General features: G+C 42.5%; 3 protein-coding genes across 3 annotated transcripts; 2 read left to right on the top strand and 1 right to left on the bottom strand.

Annotated features, from left to right (window-relative positions):
- Positions 1 to 309: 309 nt before the first annotated feature.
- On the top strand, positions 310 to 2,708 carry LOC308156731 (receptor-transporting protein 3-like; the record flags this gene model as incomplete). Its single annotated transcript, XM_080530149.1, has 2 exons — positions 310 to 458; positions 2,297 to 2,708. 2 exons carry the CDS (start codon positions 310 to 312, stop codon positions 2,706 to 2,708), a joined length of 561 nt encoding a protein of 186 aa, XP_080386275.1.
- Positions 2,709 to 4,250: 1,542 nt separating this feature from the next.
- Positions 4,251 to 11,306, bottom strand: LOC308156720 (5-hydroxytryptamine receptor 3E-like; the record flags this gene model as incomplete). Its single annotated transcript, XM_080530138.1, has 7 exons — positions 4,251 to 4,543; positions 7,308 to 7,514; positions 7,726 to 7,936; positions 9,188 to 9,351; positions 9,715 to 9,884; positions 10,693 to 10,799; positions 11,223 to 11,306. 7 exons carry the CDS (start codon positions 11,304 to 11,306, stop codon positions 4,251 to 4,253), a joined length of 1,236 nt encoding a protein of 411 aa, XP_080386264.1.
- A 4,740-nt stretch (positions 11,307 to 16,046) lies between these two features.
- On the top strand, positions 16,047 to 19,856 carry LOC308156710 (5-hydroxytryptamine receptor 3C-like; the record flags this gene model as incomplete). Its single annotated transcript, XM_080530127.1, has 5 exons — positions 16,047 to 16,215; positions 16,738 to 16,901; positions 17,321 to 17,531; positions 18,415 to 18,624; positions 19,531 to 19,856. The coding sequence occupies 5 exons, from the start codon at positions 16,047 to 16,049 to the stop codon at positions 19,854 to 19,856; spliced, it is 1,080 nt and encodes a 359-aa protein (XP_080386253.1).

The raw sequence follows: 19,856 nt of genomic DNA, 5'->3' as shown, positions 1-19,856 counted from the left end.
GTAAACAGTAAACTGTAAACAGCAGTAAGGTGCAGTAAACAGTAAACAGAGACTTAAGGAAATGGAGAAAGCACCGGTAAGTTTCATTTTCCCCAAAATGTTGCCTCCCAGTTAATAACACCAGTTGCCAAAGCAGCAGGCAGGCAGTGTAGCAGAGAGAGACTGAGGACAGTGAGCAGGCAGGCAGTGTAGCAGAGAGAGACTGAGGACAGTGAGCAGGCAGGCAGGGTAACAGAGAGAGACTGAGGACAGTGAGCAGGCAGGCACAGGCAACAAGAACTGACCTCTTCAACCTCTTTCACAGCAGCAATGACTACCGAGGACTGGCATCGTATTTTTCAGACTAAGATCGGGGAACTACATCGAAGAGACCACTGGCTGATCGAGTTTGATGATTCCATCGTGGCAGACAGCCCAGCGTCAGGGTGGGAGCAGTACATCAGGAGTGCAAATGCAAAGTAAGAATCAATAAATATCAATTACTGAGTGCTGTAATGTTTGGGATACAGTGCAGTAGAAGTACAGTATATCTGCGTGTACTGTATTTGACTGCTATTTAAAAGTCAGTGTGTATTTAAAGGGATGAATGTGTATTTAAATGCTGTTCAATACCCAAAAAAACCTATGTTTTAAGTTAGATTATCGTTAGCCTCATAGCATGACCAAAAGTCATGCTTCACTTGTGGTCAGCCGAGCCATCTTTGTATGTAGTGTCAAAATTGCCTGTTAAAGAGATGACTTGGGGAAATTGTGATTTTGGAATGTAAACAAGCATTCTGCCAGGTTGATGGCATAGGCCAATAATGCACAGTGAATCTCTTTTTTTTTTTTATCAGCAGTGTTAGGAGAGTAGAGTTAGGCAGATATCTCAATTTGGCCAAAATATGACTTAGGCAATTATGCTATGAGGCTAATGATATGTTGAGTTGTCAATAGCCCCCAAAAAACAGGAAATTCAATTGAGCACCATATATCAAAATCTGACCTATGCACTGACAGGGTTTTTCAGCACACTCAGTTTTGACTGCTGCTATCATAGCGTTGTTGGGCTACTGTACTTCCAACAACATAGGTTTCACTCTGGACAATCAGGTTTCACTCAGGACAATCAGGTTTCACTCAGGACAATCAGGTTTCACTCTGGACAATCAGGTTTCACTCAGGACAATCAGGTTTCACTCTGGACAATCAGGTTTCACTCAGGACAATCAGGTTTCACTCTGGACAATCAGGTTTCACTCTGGACAATCAGGTTTCACTCTGGACAATCAGGTTTCACTCTGGACAATCAGGTTTCACTCAGGACAATCAGGTTTCACTCTGGACAATCAGGTTTCACTCTGGACAATCAGGTTTCACTCTGGACAATCAGGTTTCACTCTGGACAATCAGGTTTCACTCAGGAATGTTGTTTACGAGTCACAGGCAGCCTAATTCTTCCTCTTCAGATTCAGATTCAGATTCAGATTCAGATTCAGATTCAGATTCAGATTCAGATTCAGATTCAGATTCAGATAACGTTTATTGCCATTATGCTTGGAATGGAATTTGTTTTGGCATTACAGTAGGTGAATTTATGCTTTTTTCACATGTATACATGAACAAAAACAAATACAAATGCAAATGCAAAAACAGGACAACACAGGACAGTGCATTGGAGTGCATTGGATAGTGCTATATATACTGTATATATATATATATATATATATATATATATATATAAAGTGCAGTGCAGAGTTTATCAGAGGTCCAGTGCATATTCAGTCCTGGGCAGACTTGGGGGCGGGGGGGGGAGGGGGAAGCCAGAGTCATTTAGCAGCCTGGCGGCTGAGGGGAAAAAACTGAGCCTGTGGCGGGCCTTTACTGTTTTAGGCAGCCGCAGCCTTCTCCCAGAGGGAAGCAGGGTGAGGAGGCCGTGGCCGGGGTGGGAGGGGTCAGAAAGGTAACAGACCTGATAGTGGACTGGCTTCAGAACAATAGCCTATCTAGGTTATATATAAACATAATATACACAAATATTCAATACAATGTTATAAGTAATTTATACTTTGTTAAAGTTACATTCCATTCCGCATAGCAACAGTTAGCAGGGGAGACGGTTTATTAACACGACAACCTTGTGTCTAGGAGGTTGATAGCTAAGTAGGGAAAGTAGATAATGACCATTAGCTTAGCCTAACCTAGCCTTTGCATGATGCTATACTACTCTACTAACTCGGCTTTCAAATTGTCAGTTAGAGTGACAGTTCAAATGGAATAACAATCTTTTTCTCTCTCATCTTTAATGCTCTCTCAGCTTCCGATGCTCCAAGTGTAAGAAGGGCTGGCCCTCTTTGGTGATGGTGGTGTTTCATATGCGCCTGGAGCCACAGACCAGCCAGGGGATGGTCCTGGAACCACAGACCAACCAGTGGATGGTCCTGGAGCCACAGGCCGGCCAGGGGACAGTCAAGGTGCGCCGCTTCCGCCAGAAGTGCAGGCGATGCCAAGACGCCCCTATGGAAGAGGCCAGCTTCGCAGCCGACAACATCGACGTCCTGCTGGAGAAGCTGACGGAGAAGATCCGAATCAAGTGCTACCATGAGGACCTGGGACAGAGGAACAGGCCGTTCAGAACAGCGGAAGTGGAAGGACCCCATGAGGCTGCCCATTGTGAAGCCTGCATGAATGGCATCTGTGCCAGGCGAAATGTATCCACCATGTACTAGGTCTTGTAGAATTTGAATGCCGAAATAATGTGGTCCTGGTTGGACAGAGCCTTGGTGTTGGGCCTGTTTGATTTCCTCAGGGAGTTTGTTCCAGGAGCAGGCAGCAGCGTGACTGAAAGCTGCTGCACCGTGTTTTGTTTTAATAGAATAATTAGTATAGGTGATAGCAGCAGAATGCAAATCGGCATATAAACACATTCTTAATGTCAACATTACATTATTATCATGACAAATATTATGCACTCACTGCAATGTTAGTCACTTTGGAAAAAAGCGATAGCTAAATAGCATGTATTATAACAATGTGTCTGTGTCTATGAATATTGAGTTGATTTGTTTTGTGAACTTGATTTTCAATCAATATCATTGTGTCTGTGGGAAAGGACAATTTAACAATATAAAGGTAATTAATAGCATATGAAATACTTTGTTTTGGGGGGGATTCATGAAAGCAAGAACCATTAGAAGTCGTTCTACCAGTTATCTACTAATTGTGTAAGTAATTGTTAAAAGTAAGTAAGAACCTATTAATAATGACCTAGTACATAGAAATGCCAGTGAAAGCTATCTTACAAATAAGTTCTTCCAAAATGTTCTCTTATATATTTACTTATATCAATTTATTATCGTATAATACATGTGTGTTTAGGGGTGTACACATCCCCAAGAATACTTTTCTATGTCAGTCTCTGTGCTATTTTCGCATTATTTATCCCATAACCCAAATAAAGATCTTACAGTGAACAGTGAGCGTGCCATCTTAATGCTACGTGCTACGTACAATCTTTTGCCACATCAACATTGTTTGTAATCATTGATAGTGAAATATCAATCAATGAATATAATACAATTATTATATTATGAAATGACAAGTTTCAAATAAATATAGTTTATTGCAAGGTACATTCCATTCTAGCAAACAACACTCAACACAAATATATTTCAACAAAGAACAGGCCAGAGGCGGTGTAGTAGCTATGTCAACATGTATGAACACAAGTCCTTTTAGTCCTTTTAATAAATAATGATAGTATAGTAATGTTGCACTTTCACTGAAATCGTACCTACTCGTTACAACCAGAGAATCAAACCAAGTACAGGTGGAAAGTATGGAGCCCCCCTGGGGTCACATGGTAGAAAAAAAATATTTAATGTGTGAATCCTATGTTCCCTCGATTTAGTAAATCTGTTCCCTCGGTTTAGTAATCCGTTCCCTCGGTTTAGTAATTAGTTCCCTCGGTTTAGTAATTTGTTAGGGTTAGGGTTAGGCCCTACGAGCCAGAACGATCGCAAGGATTCTAACCCTAACCCTAATCCTTGCGATCGTTCTGGCTCATAGGGCCTAACCCTAACCCTAACCCTAACCCTAACGAATTACTAAACCGAGGGAACGAATTACTAAACAGAGGGAAGAGATTCACACATCAAATATTTTTTTTCTACCATGTGACCCCAGGGGGGCTCCGTAGGAAAGGAAACGTTTGGATAATAATTGCATTTACACCATGCCACCCCTCTCAGGACCATTGACCGTGTTGTGGCCTACACATTTAAGTAGTTAACCCAGCACCCGATGATGGTGACGAAGCTAACAGAGATGAAGATTATGTAGCTGCCAAACAGTAGCCGGTCGATGACGTGTGCCACCTGGATCCAGTCCTCTGAGTTCTGGCTCACTGTGAGGTGTTTGTCCACCTGGAGGCAGATGTCCTGGAGGTCTCTGTCCAGCTTCATAAGCTCCTCCAGGGACGACTCATCCATGGTCTCCTCCTCCTCCCCTGGGGCTGTGACCTGAGCCTGGTCCTCCACCACCAGTAGAGGGCAGGCTTTCACTTCTGCTTAGGGAAGTCAGAATCAGAATCAGAATCAGAATATTACTGTAAAGTACATAAGAGTAACATTCTTTGGCTTTAGTTCCTCAACATTGATAACAATAATAACAAGTAAGTAACGTAGCAAGTACAATAAGTAACCCTTCAATGATAGAGTAATTAAGTGGTTTTGATGAATGAATGAATGAATGGTCTTTATTGTCATTGATATAGTACAGGTACCAAACAACGAAATTTGGGAGGGGGGGCTCCCCTGGTGCTAGGAAAAAAAAAACTAAAAACAAGAAGGGAAAAGAGCTGGTTTACATAAATAAAGGCTTTGTACACTATCCACTATACTATACTATACAAATAAAACACTGTGCTGTACTCTATGCTATGCTATACCTATTCTAACATTTCCTATCTCTGAACCTTATGTACCCGAGGGTTGTCATATTGCACATAGTGTTATTGCACATACATTTAAAGTGTCGCAGTTTGCAGGTTTGAAATGTTCACAGTTGTGTTTCAGTATTACACTTGATTTCAATCTAGTAGCTGCCATCAATTTGTCTAGATTGTCCAGGGCCTAGAACCTAGGTCTTTGCTGTGTTCAGGGCCTGAATGGCCCTGGGGTAGAAGCTGAGCTTCAGTCTGTTTGTCCTTGCGAACATGGTCCTGAACCGCCTGTCCGAGGGCAGCCGAGCAAAGTGTTCGTACCCAGGGTGGGATGGGTCTCTGGAGATCTTGGAGGCCTTCCTGAGGCAGCGTGTGTTGTACAGCTCTTCCAGAGAGGGGAGGGGGGCGCCGGTGATCTTCTGGGCCGATCTCACGACTCTCTGTAGCGCATTCCTCTCTGCGGCTGTGCAGCTGGAGAACCACACGCAGATGCAGTAGGTGAGGATGCTCTCCACTGCGCAGCGGTAGAAGGTCACCAGCATCTCCTGTCCGATGTGGTCTTTCCTGAGGACTCTCAGGAAGTAGAGCCGCTGTTGTGCCTTCTTGATGATGGCTGCTGTGTTGATCTTCCAGGACAGGTCATCCTGTATGTGCACCCCCAGGAATCGGAGGGTTGAGACTCTCTCCACGCTCCCTCCATCGACGAGCAGGGGCTGGACCTCAGATCTTTTCCTCCTGAAGTCCACGATGATTTCCTGGGTCTTTGACTGGTTCAGCAGCAGGTTGTTAACCTTGCACAGCTTGCCCAGCTGCTCCACCTCATCCCTGTACGCCGCCTCGTCCCCCCCACGGTGGTGTCGTCTGCAAACTTTACGATGGAGTTGCTGGGGTGGACGGGGGTGAAGTCGTAGGTGTAGAGGTTGTAGAGGATGGGGCTTAGCACGCAGCCCTGGGGGGACCCAGTGCTGAGTCTGAGGGCTGTGGAGGTGTGGGAGCCCACCCGCACCCTCTGGGGGCGGTCAGACAGGAAGTCCTTGATCCATGCACATATAGAGTGTGATAGTCCCAGGTCTAGTAGTTTGGTCACTAGCCTGTCTGGAAGGATGGTGTTGAAGGCAGAGCTGAAGTCCACAAAGAGCAGTCTCGCGTAGCTGTTTCCCCTCTCCAGGTGGGATAGAGTGGAGTGGAGAGTCGTCGCGATGGCGTCCTCTGTGGACCTGTGGGCTCTGTAGGCGAACTGGTATGGATCCAGGTTGGGCGGGAGGCGTGTGACTATGTGGGCCCGGACTAGTTTCTCGAAGCACTTCATGATGATTGGTGTGAGTGCCACCGGGCGGTAGTCGTTTAGGCAGCTCACCGTGCTTTTCTTCGGGACTGGGATGATAGTTGAGGTTTTCAGGCAGGGTGGGATGGTGGCCTGGGACAGGGACTGGTTGAAGATGTTGGTGAAAACCCCGGCCAGCTGGTCGGCTCAGGTCGGTTTTGCAGGGGTTTCAATAATGCAAAAATACTGTGCAAGCTGCGATGATATGAAATACAATACAATACAATACAGTACGGAAGTAGGTTAGTCCAATGGTATACAAGTAATCCAGTAGTGTGCAGTAGGTATAATATGTTCATGTCTGTAGTGTGTGTGGGGCTGGTTAGTCGGTGGCAGACTTTTGTATTCTTCCACGGAATTATCTTTAGGGCACAGGGAATATTACAAGTACTTTTGAGGTAATTTGCTCATGGTACCCTTATATAGAGTTCTATTATTGGGTGCTGTGCCGACAAGTTGCATTGAGGAGGTGCGTCTGATAAACGACTGACAGTCAATCAGTAAAGATGTAACTTCCCACTGGACTCAGTACTCAGTGGCCCCTTTTTCACCAAGGCACTTTGAGGGCTGGTGCCTAATATCGAGCCGGTGCCTAATATCGAAGTTCTTCGTGTTTCGACAGCAAAAGAACCGACTCTGAGCAGGGAAAACTGGTTCCACAGCTGGTCTAGAACCAAGATTCAAGAACCACTTATGTCAGGGGCTGGGGGAGTGATTATCATGACCAACGACCAATCGACACCAGCGTAGTCGATGCTATCTATATCGACCTAGCGAGCTAGCTTACAACGAAGGCTAACACTAACACTTTACGTTCTGTGTTAATAACAATCCAATGTTAGGTAATTGCCTTTCTTCTTTGAACGTAATCGGCGTCGATAGCAACCGCCACGAGCAGCACAAATACGTTGTGCGAGTGATGTAATGACGTGGCTCTCTAGCCCGTGGGAAACAAATCGGTTCTTTGAACCAACTGCCAACCGGCACCAGCGGCACTAGCACCAGCCAGAACTAGAGCTCGGTTCTCATTGGTGGAAAAGAGGCTAGTGACAGAAGGCCTACCCTGTGCGGCTGGGTTACGGATGACTACGTCCTGCTTTCTGGGCTTGGGAGGCAGGCAGACGAGGCGGCCAAGGAAGTGTATGAAGAACAGACGGATCCACCGGGGTACTGGGCGAAAGTCACCGGAGCCATACAAGACATTGGTGATGATGACGGTCTCCAGCAGGCTGGCCACCATCAGAGTCAGACAGAGAGAGAAGAACACATCTGGGGTACGAGGGGTTGGGAGAAAGACACAGTGGACAGTTATTAGTTCTCCATCCACCCGGTTTGTATCAAGCGATGCACATTTAATGATCCTCCATCCAGTTAATTTAGGACATTGTGACAGGGTCATATATAATAGATCCCCTTCCAAACAAACACACAGGCATGTGAACACACACACAAACACACACACACACACAGATCTACTGACTTATGAGTGGAGTGGCGCTGCCAGTGACAGGCAGCATGTCTGTCATCATGAGCAGGAAGACGATGTAGCCAAAGATGAGGTTCATCTTGAGGGCAGAGCGGTCCATGCTCTGGGCGGGCAACAGGAAGCTGAAAAGGTCCACCATGATCAGGAAAAAACTGGGGAGCAGGAGGTTCACTACGTAGAGGGTGGCTCTGCGCTTCACTACGATCTAGAGAGACACAACGGTAAACAACAACTGTCATGGGGGATCTGGTGTTTGTATTCCATTCCATTATTTTCATTTCCAAACCTTCTCTACATGTAATTAGTTTAGATTTGCAAATATATAGATAGTAAGCAAATGAATTTATTCAAAGAAACCCGTTCTTGTCACATGGCCCTTGTAGGTATCAAACACCAATGTGGTGAAGTCATTGAGAGAATAACGTTCTTACAGTAGGTTACATTTTACATTTAGATTTTAACCATTTAGCAAAGCGACATACAATTAGAGATTACAGGGACAGGCTCCCTGGAGTAACTTAGGGCTAAGTGCCTTACTCAAGGGCATACTGGTGGTGGTGGTGTTCCCAGGTGGGATTTGAACTCAGGACGTTGTGATTATCATGTATAACAGCACACACCATGTATAACAGTACTCCCTCTCGTGTGATATTGCTATAATGGTTGAAGGCTATGTCGGATTCAGAGATTCATAATTAATCTTTTATAATTGCAGTATACAGAGTAGATTGTCCTACAAAGACACTTAGATTTAGATTTAGTAATTTAAAAATTATAACCAAGGACTTTCATAAAACCTTGATACAAATTTGAGCTTTTCAAAAAATGCTGATTGAGAGAGGACGCTGGCGTTGCTTGTTCGCCGCTTCTCCGCCCGAAATCTAGGTGTAATTGCAGTATACAGAGTAGATTGTCCTACAAAGACACTTAGATTTAGATTTAGTAAAAATTAGACCGCTATACTTTCTTTTATTTATTTTTTGTTTCTTTTTATTATTACTACTCGATATTTTCAGTTTGTAAAGTGTCTTTGAGTGTCTAGAAAAGCGCTATATAAGTCTAATGTATTATTATTATTATTATTATTATCATTATTATTATTATTATTATCATTATTATTATTATTATCATCAGTCTACCTCACTATCCACTAGGCCAGGCCAGCACTCGCCCTACAGGTTGCAGTGCTCTTGCTGCTACAGACATACATAATAATTAATTTTGCCATTTAGCAGACGCTAAAAATCAAAAATTAAAATTAAGACGCTTTTAATCCAAAGTGATTTACAATTACGAATTACATGGACATTCCCCCTGGAGTAACTGAGTGCTAAGTGCCTTACTCAAGGGCACACTAGTAGTGGTGTGGTTTCAGGCGGGATTTGAACTCACAACCTTTTAATCACAAGTCCAACACACTATCCACTAGACCACAACTACCCCATTACAGACATACATGGTAGGACATCAGGTCCCAGGGGTAACCAGTCGGTCCAATCATTCTGAAGTGTTGGGCTGTGATGTCCACCAGCTGCCACTCCCCCATGGTGGTCATCACCTCCCTGGAACGTTCCAGGACTTCCTCCGCCGACTTCCCCAATATCAATCTAATTTCCGTTGCTGAATGGAAGACACAATTGTGGGATAAAGTAAAGAGCTTGAATTTAACAGGAAGTAGATTAGGAGATAGATTGAGGGAATGTCTGGCATGCTGTAATACCAAACCAATCCCTCACTGTACCCCTATGTCCCTAATACACCTGTACCTTGTTGACTCCCACTTGTAGATCTGAAAGGATGGGATAGGTGTGAACGATAGACTGTAGCAGAGACTAGGTGTAAATACCCTCATATCATTGATGCCTTTTCAGATCCTCAAAGGAGAGTCAACAAGGACTTACAGTAGGGAGAGGTGGTGGAGGGACTCTGATCCTGAAGTAAATACTAAAATGGCGAGAGGCTGCGTTGATGTCATTGTCTCACAATAGGAAATGAAGGAGTTGAACGTGAGCGAGCAGTTCTGAACATCGAAGGGGAAGGTGTAGATGTTCAGGTTACAGGAACTGATCACTCTGATGGGATGTGTGTTACGGATTCTTCCAGTGTGATATAGGACAACAAAAGGCACTGGGGGCGCGGTGTCCTCATCCATACTGCAGGACAAGGAGAAACAGGATGACTATTTCAGGATGATCAGTGTAGTTTATTTAAAGCTCCTACATCTTGACCGAAGATGTCATTAGTGCGAACAAATAAAATCTAATAAAAAAGAATCTAAATTATATATTTAAAATAAAAAAAGATGTTCTTCTTTATTTGACCTGAGAAGTCACATTGAGATTAACATCTCTTTTTCAAGTGAGCCCTGGCTGAGAAGGCAGCCAGCATGTAATTATACATACACAAGAGACACAACACACCATACAACATTTGAGTTGATTGGTAAAAACACTCCAAAGCATTAAAATAACTTGAAACATCTGGCTTCCTAGTGATGAATGGTTTAAAACATGTACAATTACATAAAAACGTTTCCTACATTTAGCAGACACCTTTATCCAAAACAATTACAACAAATACATTTCTCTAAGTAAGTGAATCATCTATCCGTCATCGCGAGAAAAAGTAATTTCAGTTTCATTGGCAGTCATAATGCTTGATTTCTTTGTCTTTTATTACAGTAGAGCAACTGTACAGGGGGGTAGAGGGGATGGAGAGGTTTCAGGAGGGACAGTTAAGGTGCAGCTTGAAGAGATTTAAGCAGAAATGTGCCATCCTTAGTTACAGCCCTCCAACCTCAATAAAATGGTCAAATCCTTTTGTAAAAATCCTGATACTCTTCCTAAACTCAGTTCTTCTGATGGGTATGTTAAAGTTCTTTGATCACAGTCAGTACTGGCCATTACTTTTAGGCCTTATTATGATATACCACTAATATACAAACACTTAAATGTCACTCACAATTCATTGATCACCACATCTGGTATCCAAAACTTTGACCGTGGAAGAGAAATGTTTTCCGTGCCACACTGGACTGGGTCCCAGCTGACAAACTCATTGTGCCACTCCTAAATGTGTTTGGGGAGAGGTGAGGCCATGACAGTGTCTCAGTAAAAGGTTCAATACTTAAAATTGTCTAAAAGACAATCCTTTCTTCTATTATGGTGTAGTTGAGCATAGTTTCATGAATAGCCAAATAAGAATAATGTTTCCATTAGCTGTAATCTAACAATTATCTAACACTGCATGCAGCCTCAAATACAAAATTAAAGAATTAAGAACTCACGATAGTTTGCCGAATATAAGTTTTGAACAATTGCGCTTTTTCATCCTAAAAAGGAATGAACAGTGTTTCTCATAGAATACAAAGCCATAAACATTGTTATGTATTGTATACAGCAACATTATTTTTAACAATGAAAAACAACACAGGATATTGAGAAAAAAACTATTGAAATAGACTAAATAGATTAAATAAATACTGTCCTTACCACTCCTAGAATCCCATTGAGTATGAAAGAGATGGTGACATTGGTGTAGGTCTCACTGATCATGACAGGTCGAACGTCGCTCATGGTCATGACAGGACCTAGCGCAGCCAGGAGGGATGCGGTGTCTGGTTGAGAGCAGTTCAACCTGTTACATCTCACATACGGGCCTGAGGAGGAAACAATCACCAGGCTTAGTGAGATACTTTGACATGCAGACTCCCAAGCATAAGTCCTATTTAGTCAACTGAAAACATTTAATAACATCTGATATCCGTCTTAGTATTGTTTTCAGTTAGGTTTTACATTTTATTTGAAATTACTTTCCTGAATTTGGACAGTTGCCAGTTGTCATTTACCATCAGGATGATTTTTTAATTCATGAATTAAATAACAGTGTGTGAATTAAGTGGGTTGAAATAAGTTGACCCCCAACTCTATAACACTTTAGATCTCACACAATAGTATGGTGGCCTAGAGGGGCAAACACTATCTTTCTTTTAATTGTTTTTATTTATGGAATGCTATGTTTCTTTGAATATTATATAGTAATTCGTTTTTAAAGTGCTCCAATCTAGATAGATGTAGAATAATAAATTAACCCAAATGATGAAAGTAATATGATACTATTACTGTGCTTACCCTGTATCAGCACGCAGCAGGTGATGAACAGAACCAGAGAGGGACTGACTGAAGCTCCTCGACACTGGAACAGCAACAGAGTGAAAAAATCATTTCATTAGGATCAATTGTAAAATACACTATGGACTGTTTACTGTATGTTGTATGATTTCATTTCTCCATGAATTACTATAAATTCACCTCAAATGCGATACACATTTCATCAACAATACCATACATGTCAAAGACATCCCAGGACTCACAGTTTTATGCACTATTGAGTAAGAAGAGTCTCCAAAAAACACCAAAGTTGTGTGATTTACACCAATCAATTATAAGGAAGCACTTTCTATTCAAATACTTTACCTCCAATCCAGAAAAGTCCTTTGCTGCCATCAGAACACAAGCAGATGTCGTGTTATGATGTTATTTTACGTTGACAGAGTTTTCTTACTAAAGCTGTTTTCTCCCATTGTTGACAATAACCTCTGACTAGGTAGAGCAGGCTTCATTTATACACACTCATTTGCCTAGATCTCAAGACCCGACTGCAGATGGACTTACACACTTTAACACGTTCTAGTGGTACAGATATGCATAGTAACAAACTAGACCAAGTGATTGCTGAATACATTCATGGGCAAATGAAATGGTTATCGCACCCATTTGTCAGAGAGCTACTTTACCTACAGGCGGTTGAATGCAAAGTGGTTGAATCCAAAGCAAGAGTGAGCCACAGTACATGGCTGTGGTGTGCCAACCTGTGCCTAGTCGCCAACGATGGGTGTCGTACCACTGCATTGCAGACGACACACCTGCTGGGCCTATGGAAATTAGTAGGTGACTGCCAAAAGACACAGGTATCACCTCCCAGATGTCACCTCCTGCCCTCTTACATAACTCCATGTGTAAATGTCTTGTTATGCAAGTATAAAAAGGTAATGCATATCCTCTACTACATTAATATTATTCATTAGTGAGTGTTTTCAATGAGAGAGGAGCTAAAATGAACACTACTATTACCTCTTTTCCACCAACGTGAACCGAGCTCTAGTTCTGGGCTGGTGCTGGTGGCTGATTCAATAGTCACAAAATATTTGACCAAGTTGCATTACCTCTGACCTCATTGACGAAAAGATCAATTTAAATGTCATGCTTTAACTCTGAGAGAAAAAGGGACATCCGGTCTGCTCTATAGAATGTTTTGAAAATGGACAGTTTTGCTATTCTTAGTATCAGATTGGTAGTTTTAGTGTTGTGTAGTGTTAGTATCAGATTGGAACTATACTATATCTTTCGGGGAGTGTTAGGACCCAGTATGATATTTGACAATTTCACTGTGAATAACATTTTCAAGTGGGACATCAGGTCGGCAACTTGGTCCCAAAAGTTACCCAAGCTTTTACATAAAACAAACATATGTTCTGTGTCTTCTGATACCAAACAAACAGTACATAGAGGAGTAGGGTTGAGTTTCCATTTGTGCAGGTTTAACATGTTAATTTTCTCTCTGGAGAGTTTTATTGTTTCCAAAGGAAATAGCATTGCACACAAAGGGCAACCCTGTCTAATACCATGATTAAGATGGAAGAATTCTGCTGTCCATCCGTTGTTAGTTACTGCACTACTGATGTTTGTATTAATAGTTTTTAACCGTCTAAGGTTCAGATATTCGAATGCTTTTTAAAGTCTAAAAAAAGAATTATGATGGGAATTTATATTTCCTCATTTCCTCCTACAGATAAGATTTGTAATAAGGCCTACGTTCTGACAAATCAACCTGCCTTTTACATAAGCAGTTTGGTTCTCATTTATTAGACTTGGTAGCAGTAGTTTTAGCCTATTTGCTAAAACATGGGCAAGAATTATTTTTAGTCACCTACTAATTTCCATAGGCCAAGCAGGTGTCATCTGCAATCCAGTGGTACAACACCCATCTTTGGCGACTAGGCACAGATTGGAAACACACCACAGCCATGTACTGTGGCTCACTCTCGCTTTGGCTTCAACAGCCTGTAGGTAAAGTAGCTCTCCGCCACAGGTAAAAACACCTGGTGCACTAACAACTTTATTTGGTTGAGTTTATTCACCAAACCTTCGATCTTGTTTGTTGCCATGTCTACCTCTACCACTAGAACGTGTTGAAGTGTGTAAGTCCATCTGCAGTCGGGTCTTAGAATCTACGCAAATGAGTGTGTATAAATGAAGTCTGTGCTATCCAGTCAGACGTTATTATCAACAGTGGGAGAAAACAGAGCTTTACAAACAAAACTCAAACTGTTAAAATAACATCACATCATAACATAACATCTAACTACAGCTCGCTTTCTAATGGCTAAGGACTTATCTGGATTGGAGGTAAAGTATTTGATTAGAAAGCGCTTCCTTATAATTTGTTGGTGTCATGTTTTGGAGTTTTTTGGGGGGCACTTCTTACTGAATAGTGTCTAAGTCCTAGAATGTCTATGAAATGTATGCTATTGTTGATGAACTGTGTACAATTTGGGTTGAATTTGTAGTAATTCATGGAGAAATGAAATCATACAACATACACGTTTCAAGTCACATTACACAAGTGTCAGAGAGTAAAGTTTTTAGGCTTCGGTTCCTGACATTGCAGCACAAAACAATAAGGCAACGGGCATTTTTTCACTCTGTTGCTGTTCCAGTGTCGAGGAGCTCCAGTCAGTCCCTCTCTGGTTCTGTTCATCACCTGCTGCGTGCTGATACAGGGTAAGCACATACTGGGACGCAGGAAAGGAACTTCATATCAAATTTAAAACATACATTTAAAAATAAATAAGAAGGATATCAGATGTTAGTATAAGTCTTCAGTTGACTAAATAGGACTTATGCTTGGGAGTCTGCATGTCAAAGTATCTCACTAAGCCTGGTGATTGTTTCCTCCTCAGCCCCGTATGTGAGATGTAACAGGTTGAACTGCTCTCAACCAGACAGCGCGTCCCTCCTGGCTGCGCTTCGTCCTGTCATGACCATGAGCGCCGTTCGACCCGTCATTAGCCTATCGACCGCCACCAATCTCACTGTCTCTTTCACTCTCTATGCCATTCTAGGAGTGGTAAGGACAGTATTTTATTAATCTATTTGTCTATTTGGTTTGTCTGAATATCTTGTGTTGTTTTTCATTGCTCAAAATCATGTTGCTGTATACAATACATAAGAGTGGTTATGGCTTTGTATTTTATGAGAAAAATGGTTCATTCCTTTCTAGGATGAAAAAGCGCAAGTGTTCACAACTTACATTTGGCAACATGTTGTGAGTTCTTAATTCTTTGATTTTGTATTTGAGGCGATATGGAGGGTGAATTGTTAAATTACAGCTAATGAAAATATTATTCATATTTGGCTATTCATGAAACTATGCTCATCGACACCATAATAGTATGAAAAGATTGTCCTTTAGACAATTTGAAGTATTGAACCTTTTACTGAGCCACTGTCATGGCCTCACCTCTCCCCAAACACATTTAGGAGTGGCACAATGAGTTTGTCAGCTGGGACCCAGTCCAGTGTGGCACGGAACGCATTTCTCTCCCAAAGGCAAAGTTGTGGATACCAGATGTGGTGATCAATGAATTGTGAGTGACATTTAAGTGTTTGTATATTAGTGGTATATAATAATATATTACTGTATATTCATGAATAATTCACTGCTACCACTGGTGTGACCGAGGAAGAAAGGCCTAAAAGGAATGGCCAGTACTGACTGAGATCAAAGAACTTTAACATCAGAAGAACTGAGTTTAGTAAGAGTATCTGGATCTCGGAAGACATTAATAAAGGATTTGATCATTTTATTGAGATTGATGATTGGATGGCTGTTAACTAAGGAATGCACATGTTTTTGCACACCATTCAGCAGTTTTTTTAAGTTATTTTAATGCGCTTTGTAGTGTTTTTACCAATCAACTCAAATGTTGTATGTTGTGTTGTGTCTCTTGCTGGCTGCCTTCTCGGTCAGGGCTCACTTGAAAAAGAGATGTTAATCTCCATGTGACTTCTCAGGTCATTCAGTGATTTTATTTGTTTGCAGTAATGACATCTTCGGTCAAGACGTAAGAGCTTTAACACTACATTGATCACTACATTGATCACTACATTGATCACTACATTGATCACTACATTGATCACTACATTGATCATCCTGATGTGAAATAGTCATCCTGTTTCACCTTGTCTTGCAGCATGGAGAAGAACACCGCACCCCCAGTGTCTTATGTTAAACTATTTTACAATGGAAGAGTGGCTGACTCACATCCTGTCCGAGTGGTCAGTTCCTGTAACCTGAACATCTACACCTTCCCCTTCGACATTCAGAACTGCACGTTCACGTTCAGTGCCTATGTGCACACTGGTGAGAATGACAACACAAGGATCAGGGTCCCATGACAAACCAGTCCCTCCTCCTCCTCTCCCTACTGTACTGTATTTATTTATTATTATTATTATTATTTTTTTTTTCTTGTGATTTTTTTTTTTAAGTTTTTTTTTTTTTTTTTTTCTAACACCAGGGGAGCCACCCCTCCTAAATGTCGTTGTTTGGTACCTGTACTGTAGCAATGACAATAAAGACCATTCATTCATTCAAGTCCTTGTTGACTCTCCTTTGAGGATCTGAAAAGGCATCAATGATATTGGGGTTTAGGTATACCTACTGATTTGGGGTTTCTGCTACAGTATATCGTTCACACCTATCCCATCCTTTCAGGTCTACAAGTGGGAGTCAACAAGGTACAGGTGTATTAGGGACATAGGGGTACAGTGAGGGATTGGTTTGGTATTACAGCATGCCAGCCATTCCCTCAATCCATGTCCTATTCTACTTCCTGTTAAATTCAAGCTCCTACTTTATCCCACGATTGTGTCTTCCCTTCAGTGGTGGATGTTAGGATGATATTGGGGAAGTCGGCAGAGGAAACACTGGAATGTTCCAGGGAGGAGATGACCACCATGGGGGAGTGGCAGCTAGTGGACATCACAGCCTACAAGACCCAAATGGGCCCCCCTGGCGCCATCCCCTGGGAACTGCTTGTGTTCAATGTATGTGTGCAGCAGCAAGCCTAGTGGATAGTGATCAAAAGGTCACAAGTTCAAATCCCACCTGGGAACACCACCACTAGTGTGCCCTTGAGTAAGGCACTTAGCCCTAAGTTACTCCAGGGAGACTGTCCCTAGTCATCTCTAATAATTGTAAGCCACTTTGCTAAATCCTTATAATGTAATGTAAAATGTAGCCTTCTGTAAGTGTTTCTTTGAATAAATATATCTGCTTACTATCTATATATTTGAATTTCAAACAACTAATCTAAACTAATTATGTGTAGAGAAGGTTTTACTTACGATGACTGCTGTAATGTTGATTCACAGTACTATTGATTAAAGTAGGATGTGGAATACAAATGTCAGCCACAACACCAGATCCCTTATGACAGTTGTTGTTTTCCGTTGTGTCTCTCTAGATCATAGTGAAGCGCAGAGCCACCCTCTACGTAGTGAACCTCCTGCTCCCCAGTTGTTTCCTGATCATGGTGGACCTCTTCAGCTTCCTGTTGCCCCCCCAGAGTGTGGACCGTTCTGCCTTCAAGATGACCCTCATCCTGGGCTACACCGTCTTCCTGCTCATGATGACAGACATGCTGCCTGTCACTGGCAGCGCCACTCCACTCATAAGTCAGTAGATCTGTGTGTGTGTGTGGGGGGGGGGTGTTTACATGTGTGTGTTTGTTTGGAAGGGGATGCATTTTGACAGGGTCTGTTAGAAAGTCCTCAAGTATGGCAAGGTCATTTTTCAGTTTTTCCAGATTATGAAAGTGCAGATTGTAAGCTTTCAAATTATGAAATCTGAAAATAGTTTTAAAAGATATGCTTATTTGAATGTTGGTACCCCACAAACCAAATACCAGAGAAACTTGCTGTGAATCAAAACACATACAAAACAGCTGCGAATACCTACCAGCTAAAAAGTAAACATCGAACTGCAAGTAACATCGAACTGCATGTTTAACACATCACAACATGCTGATAGAACATCAACATGCTAAAAACTACACATGATTAGATGACCACACAGTCCTTGCATTTGAACATGTCCTTGAAAAGACATAAGTGTGTTTACAAGCCATGTATCACTTACCCAGTAGCCTACGGCAGATGATAGATTTTCACTACTAAGTATTTAGTGATCCTAAAACTGTTGTTTGTTATATCAAGTGAGCACTTCAACACTTAAATGTTCCTAATTCCTAAAATATAGAAAATAAGGTTTTGGTCATTTGCGCGACTTAACCAGACCTTAACCAGACCGTGTCACAATAAATATATGACACTGTTATCTAGCACGCAATGTATGTAGTTTAATCAAGGTGCATGAATTGGAAAACAAGTCTGAACATTTGGTCGATTGCCGACATGTTCCCCCTTTCACAATCTGCTGTCACAAATGTAGCTCCGGAATGGAGGATCATTAGAGAATGTGTATTGCTTGATACCTACCGGGTGGATAAAGAGCTAATCACTGACCACTGTGTCTTTCTCCCAACCCCTCGTACCCCAGATGTGTTCTTCTCTCTCTGTCTGACTCTGATGGTTGGCAGCCTGCTGGAGACCATCATCATCACCTACCTCCTGTGTGGCTCCAGTGACTTTCGCCCAGTACCCCGCTGGGTCCGTGTGTTCTTCATACACTTCCTTGGCCGCCTCGTCTGCCTGCCTCCCAAGCCCAGAAAGCAGGACGACGTAGTCATCCGTAACCCAGCCACACAGGGTAGGGAGTAGTGATGGCCTAGTGGATAGTGAGTTAGACTGGTGATCAGAAAGAAAGTCATAGTGTTCAAATCCCACTAGAGAACAGTCCCACTAGTGTGCCCTTGAGTAAGGCACTTAGCCCTAAGTTACTCCAGGGAGACTGTCCCTGTGATCTGTAATTGCAAGTCTATTTGGATGAAAGTGTTAATGTAAAAATGGTACGCCTTCTGTCTCTGAGTACTGTGGCCAGTGAGAAGTTACATAGAGGGAGGCTGTGGCACAGGAGGTAGAGCCGGCGTCTAATGATCGCAAGGTTGGCAAATCGGTGGTTCAAATCCCGGCTGGCCACATGTCAAGGTGTCCTTGGGCAAGACACTGAACCCCAACTTGCTCCCAATGAGCGGGCTAGCACCTTGCATCGTAGCTTGCCACCATTAGTGCATGAATGGGTGAATGAGAGGCCATTGTAAAGTGCTTTGTAATAAGGCGCTATATAAGTCAGTCCATTTACCATTTTTACACTTTTACTGATTGACTGTCAGTCGTTCATCAGAAACACCTCCTCAATGCAACTTGCAGACACAGCATCCAACAATAGAACTCTATATAAGGGTACTGTGAGCAAAACAACTTGTAAAAGTACTTGTAATATTCACTGTGCCCTAAAGATAATTCTGTTAATAAGTGTACAAAGATTTTCAAAAATTTAAAGATCTTCAAAGATGCTTCAAAGCAAGTGTTTCCTAGGGGGGCAAGTGACATGGGAGCCTCCAGCCTATTTCATATATAACTATTCCAACATTAGTGGGACCACAGAACAGACAGAACAGAGACAGTGTGTCTGGAAAGACTTGTCTGTGATGTAGATAAGCCTCGCCTTTACTGTCACCTGATAACATGCACTTCCCTTCTCTCCCTTAAACAGAAGTGAGAGCCTGCCCTCTGGTGGTGGTGGAGAGCCAGACTCAGGTCACAGCTCCAGGGGAAGAGGGGACCAAGGCAGGGGAGTTATCCCTGGAGGAGCTTAGGAAGCTGGGCAGAGACCTCCTGGCCATCCGCCTCCAAGTGGACAAACACCTCACAGTGAGCCAGAGCTCCGAGGACTGGATCCAGGTGTGCTACATCTTCGACCGGCTGGTGTTCTGCAGTTACATTATCTTCATCTCTGTCAGCTTCGTCACCATCATCGTAATCTGGGTTAACCACTACCACACCCCCTCCGACTCCAATGGTCCTGAGAGGGGGTCATAA

Source organism: Nansenia antarctica (assembly GCF_963989245.1).
Source record: "Nansenia antarctica genome assembly, chromosome: 1".
Lineage (NCBI taxonomy): Eukaryota > Metazoa > Chordata > Actinopteri > Argentiniformes > Microstomatidae > Nansenia > Nansenia antarctica.
This window is presented reverse-complemented; position numbering and strand designations above follow the sequence as displayed.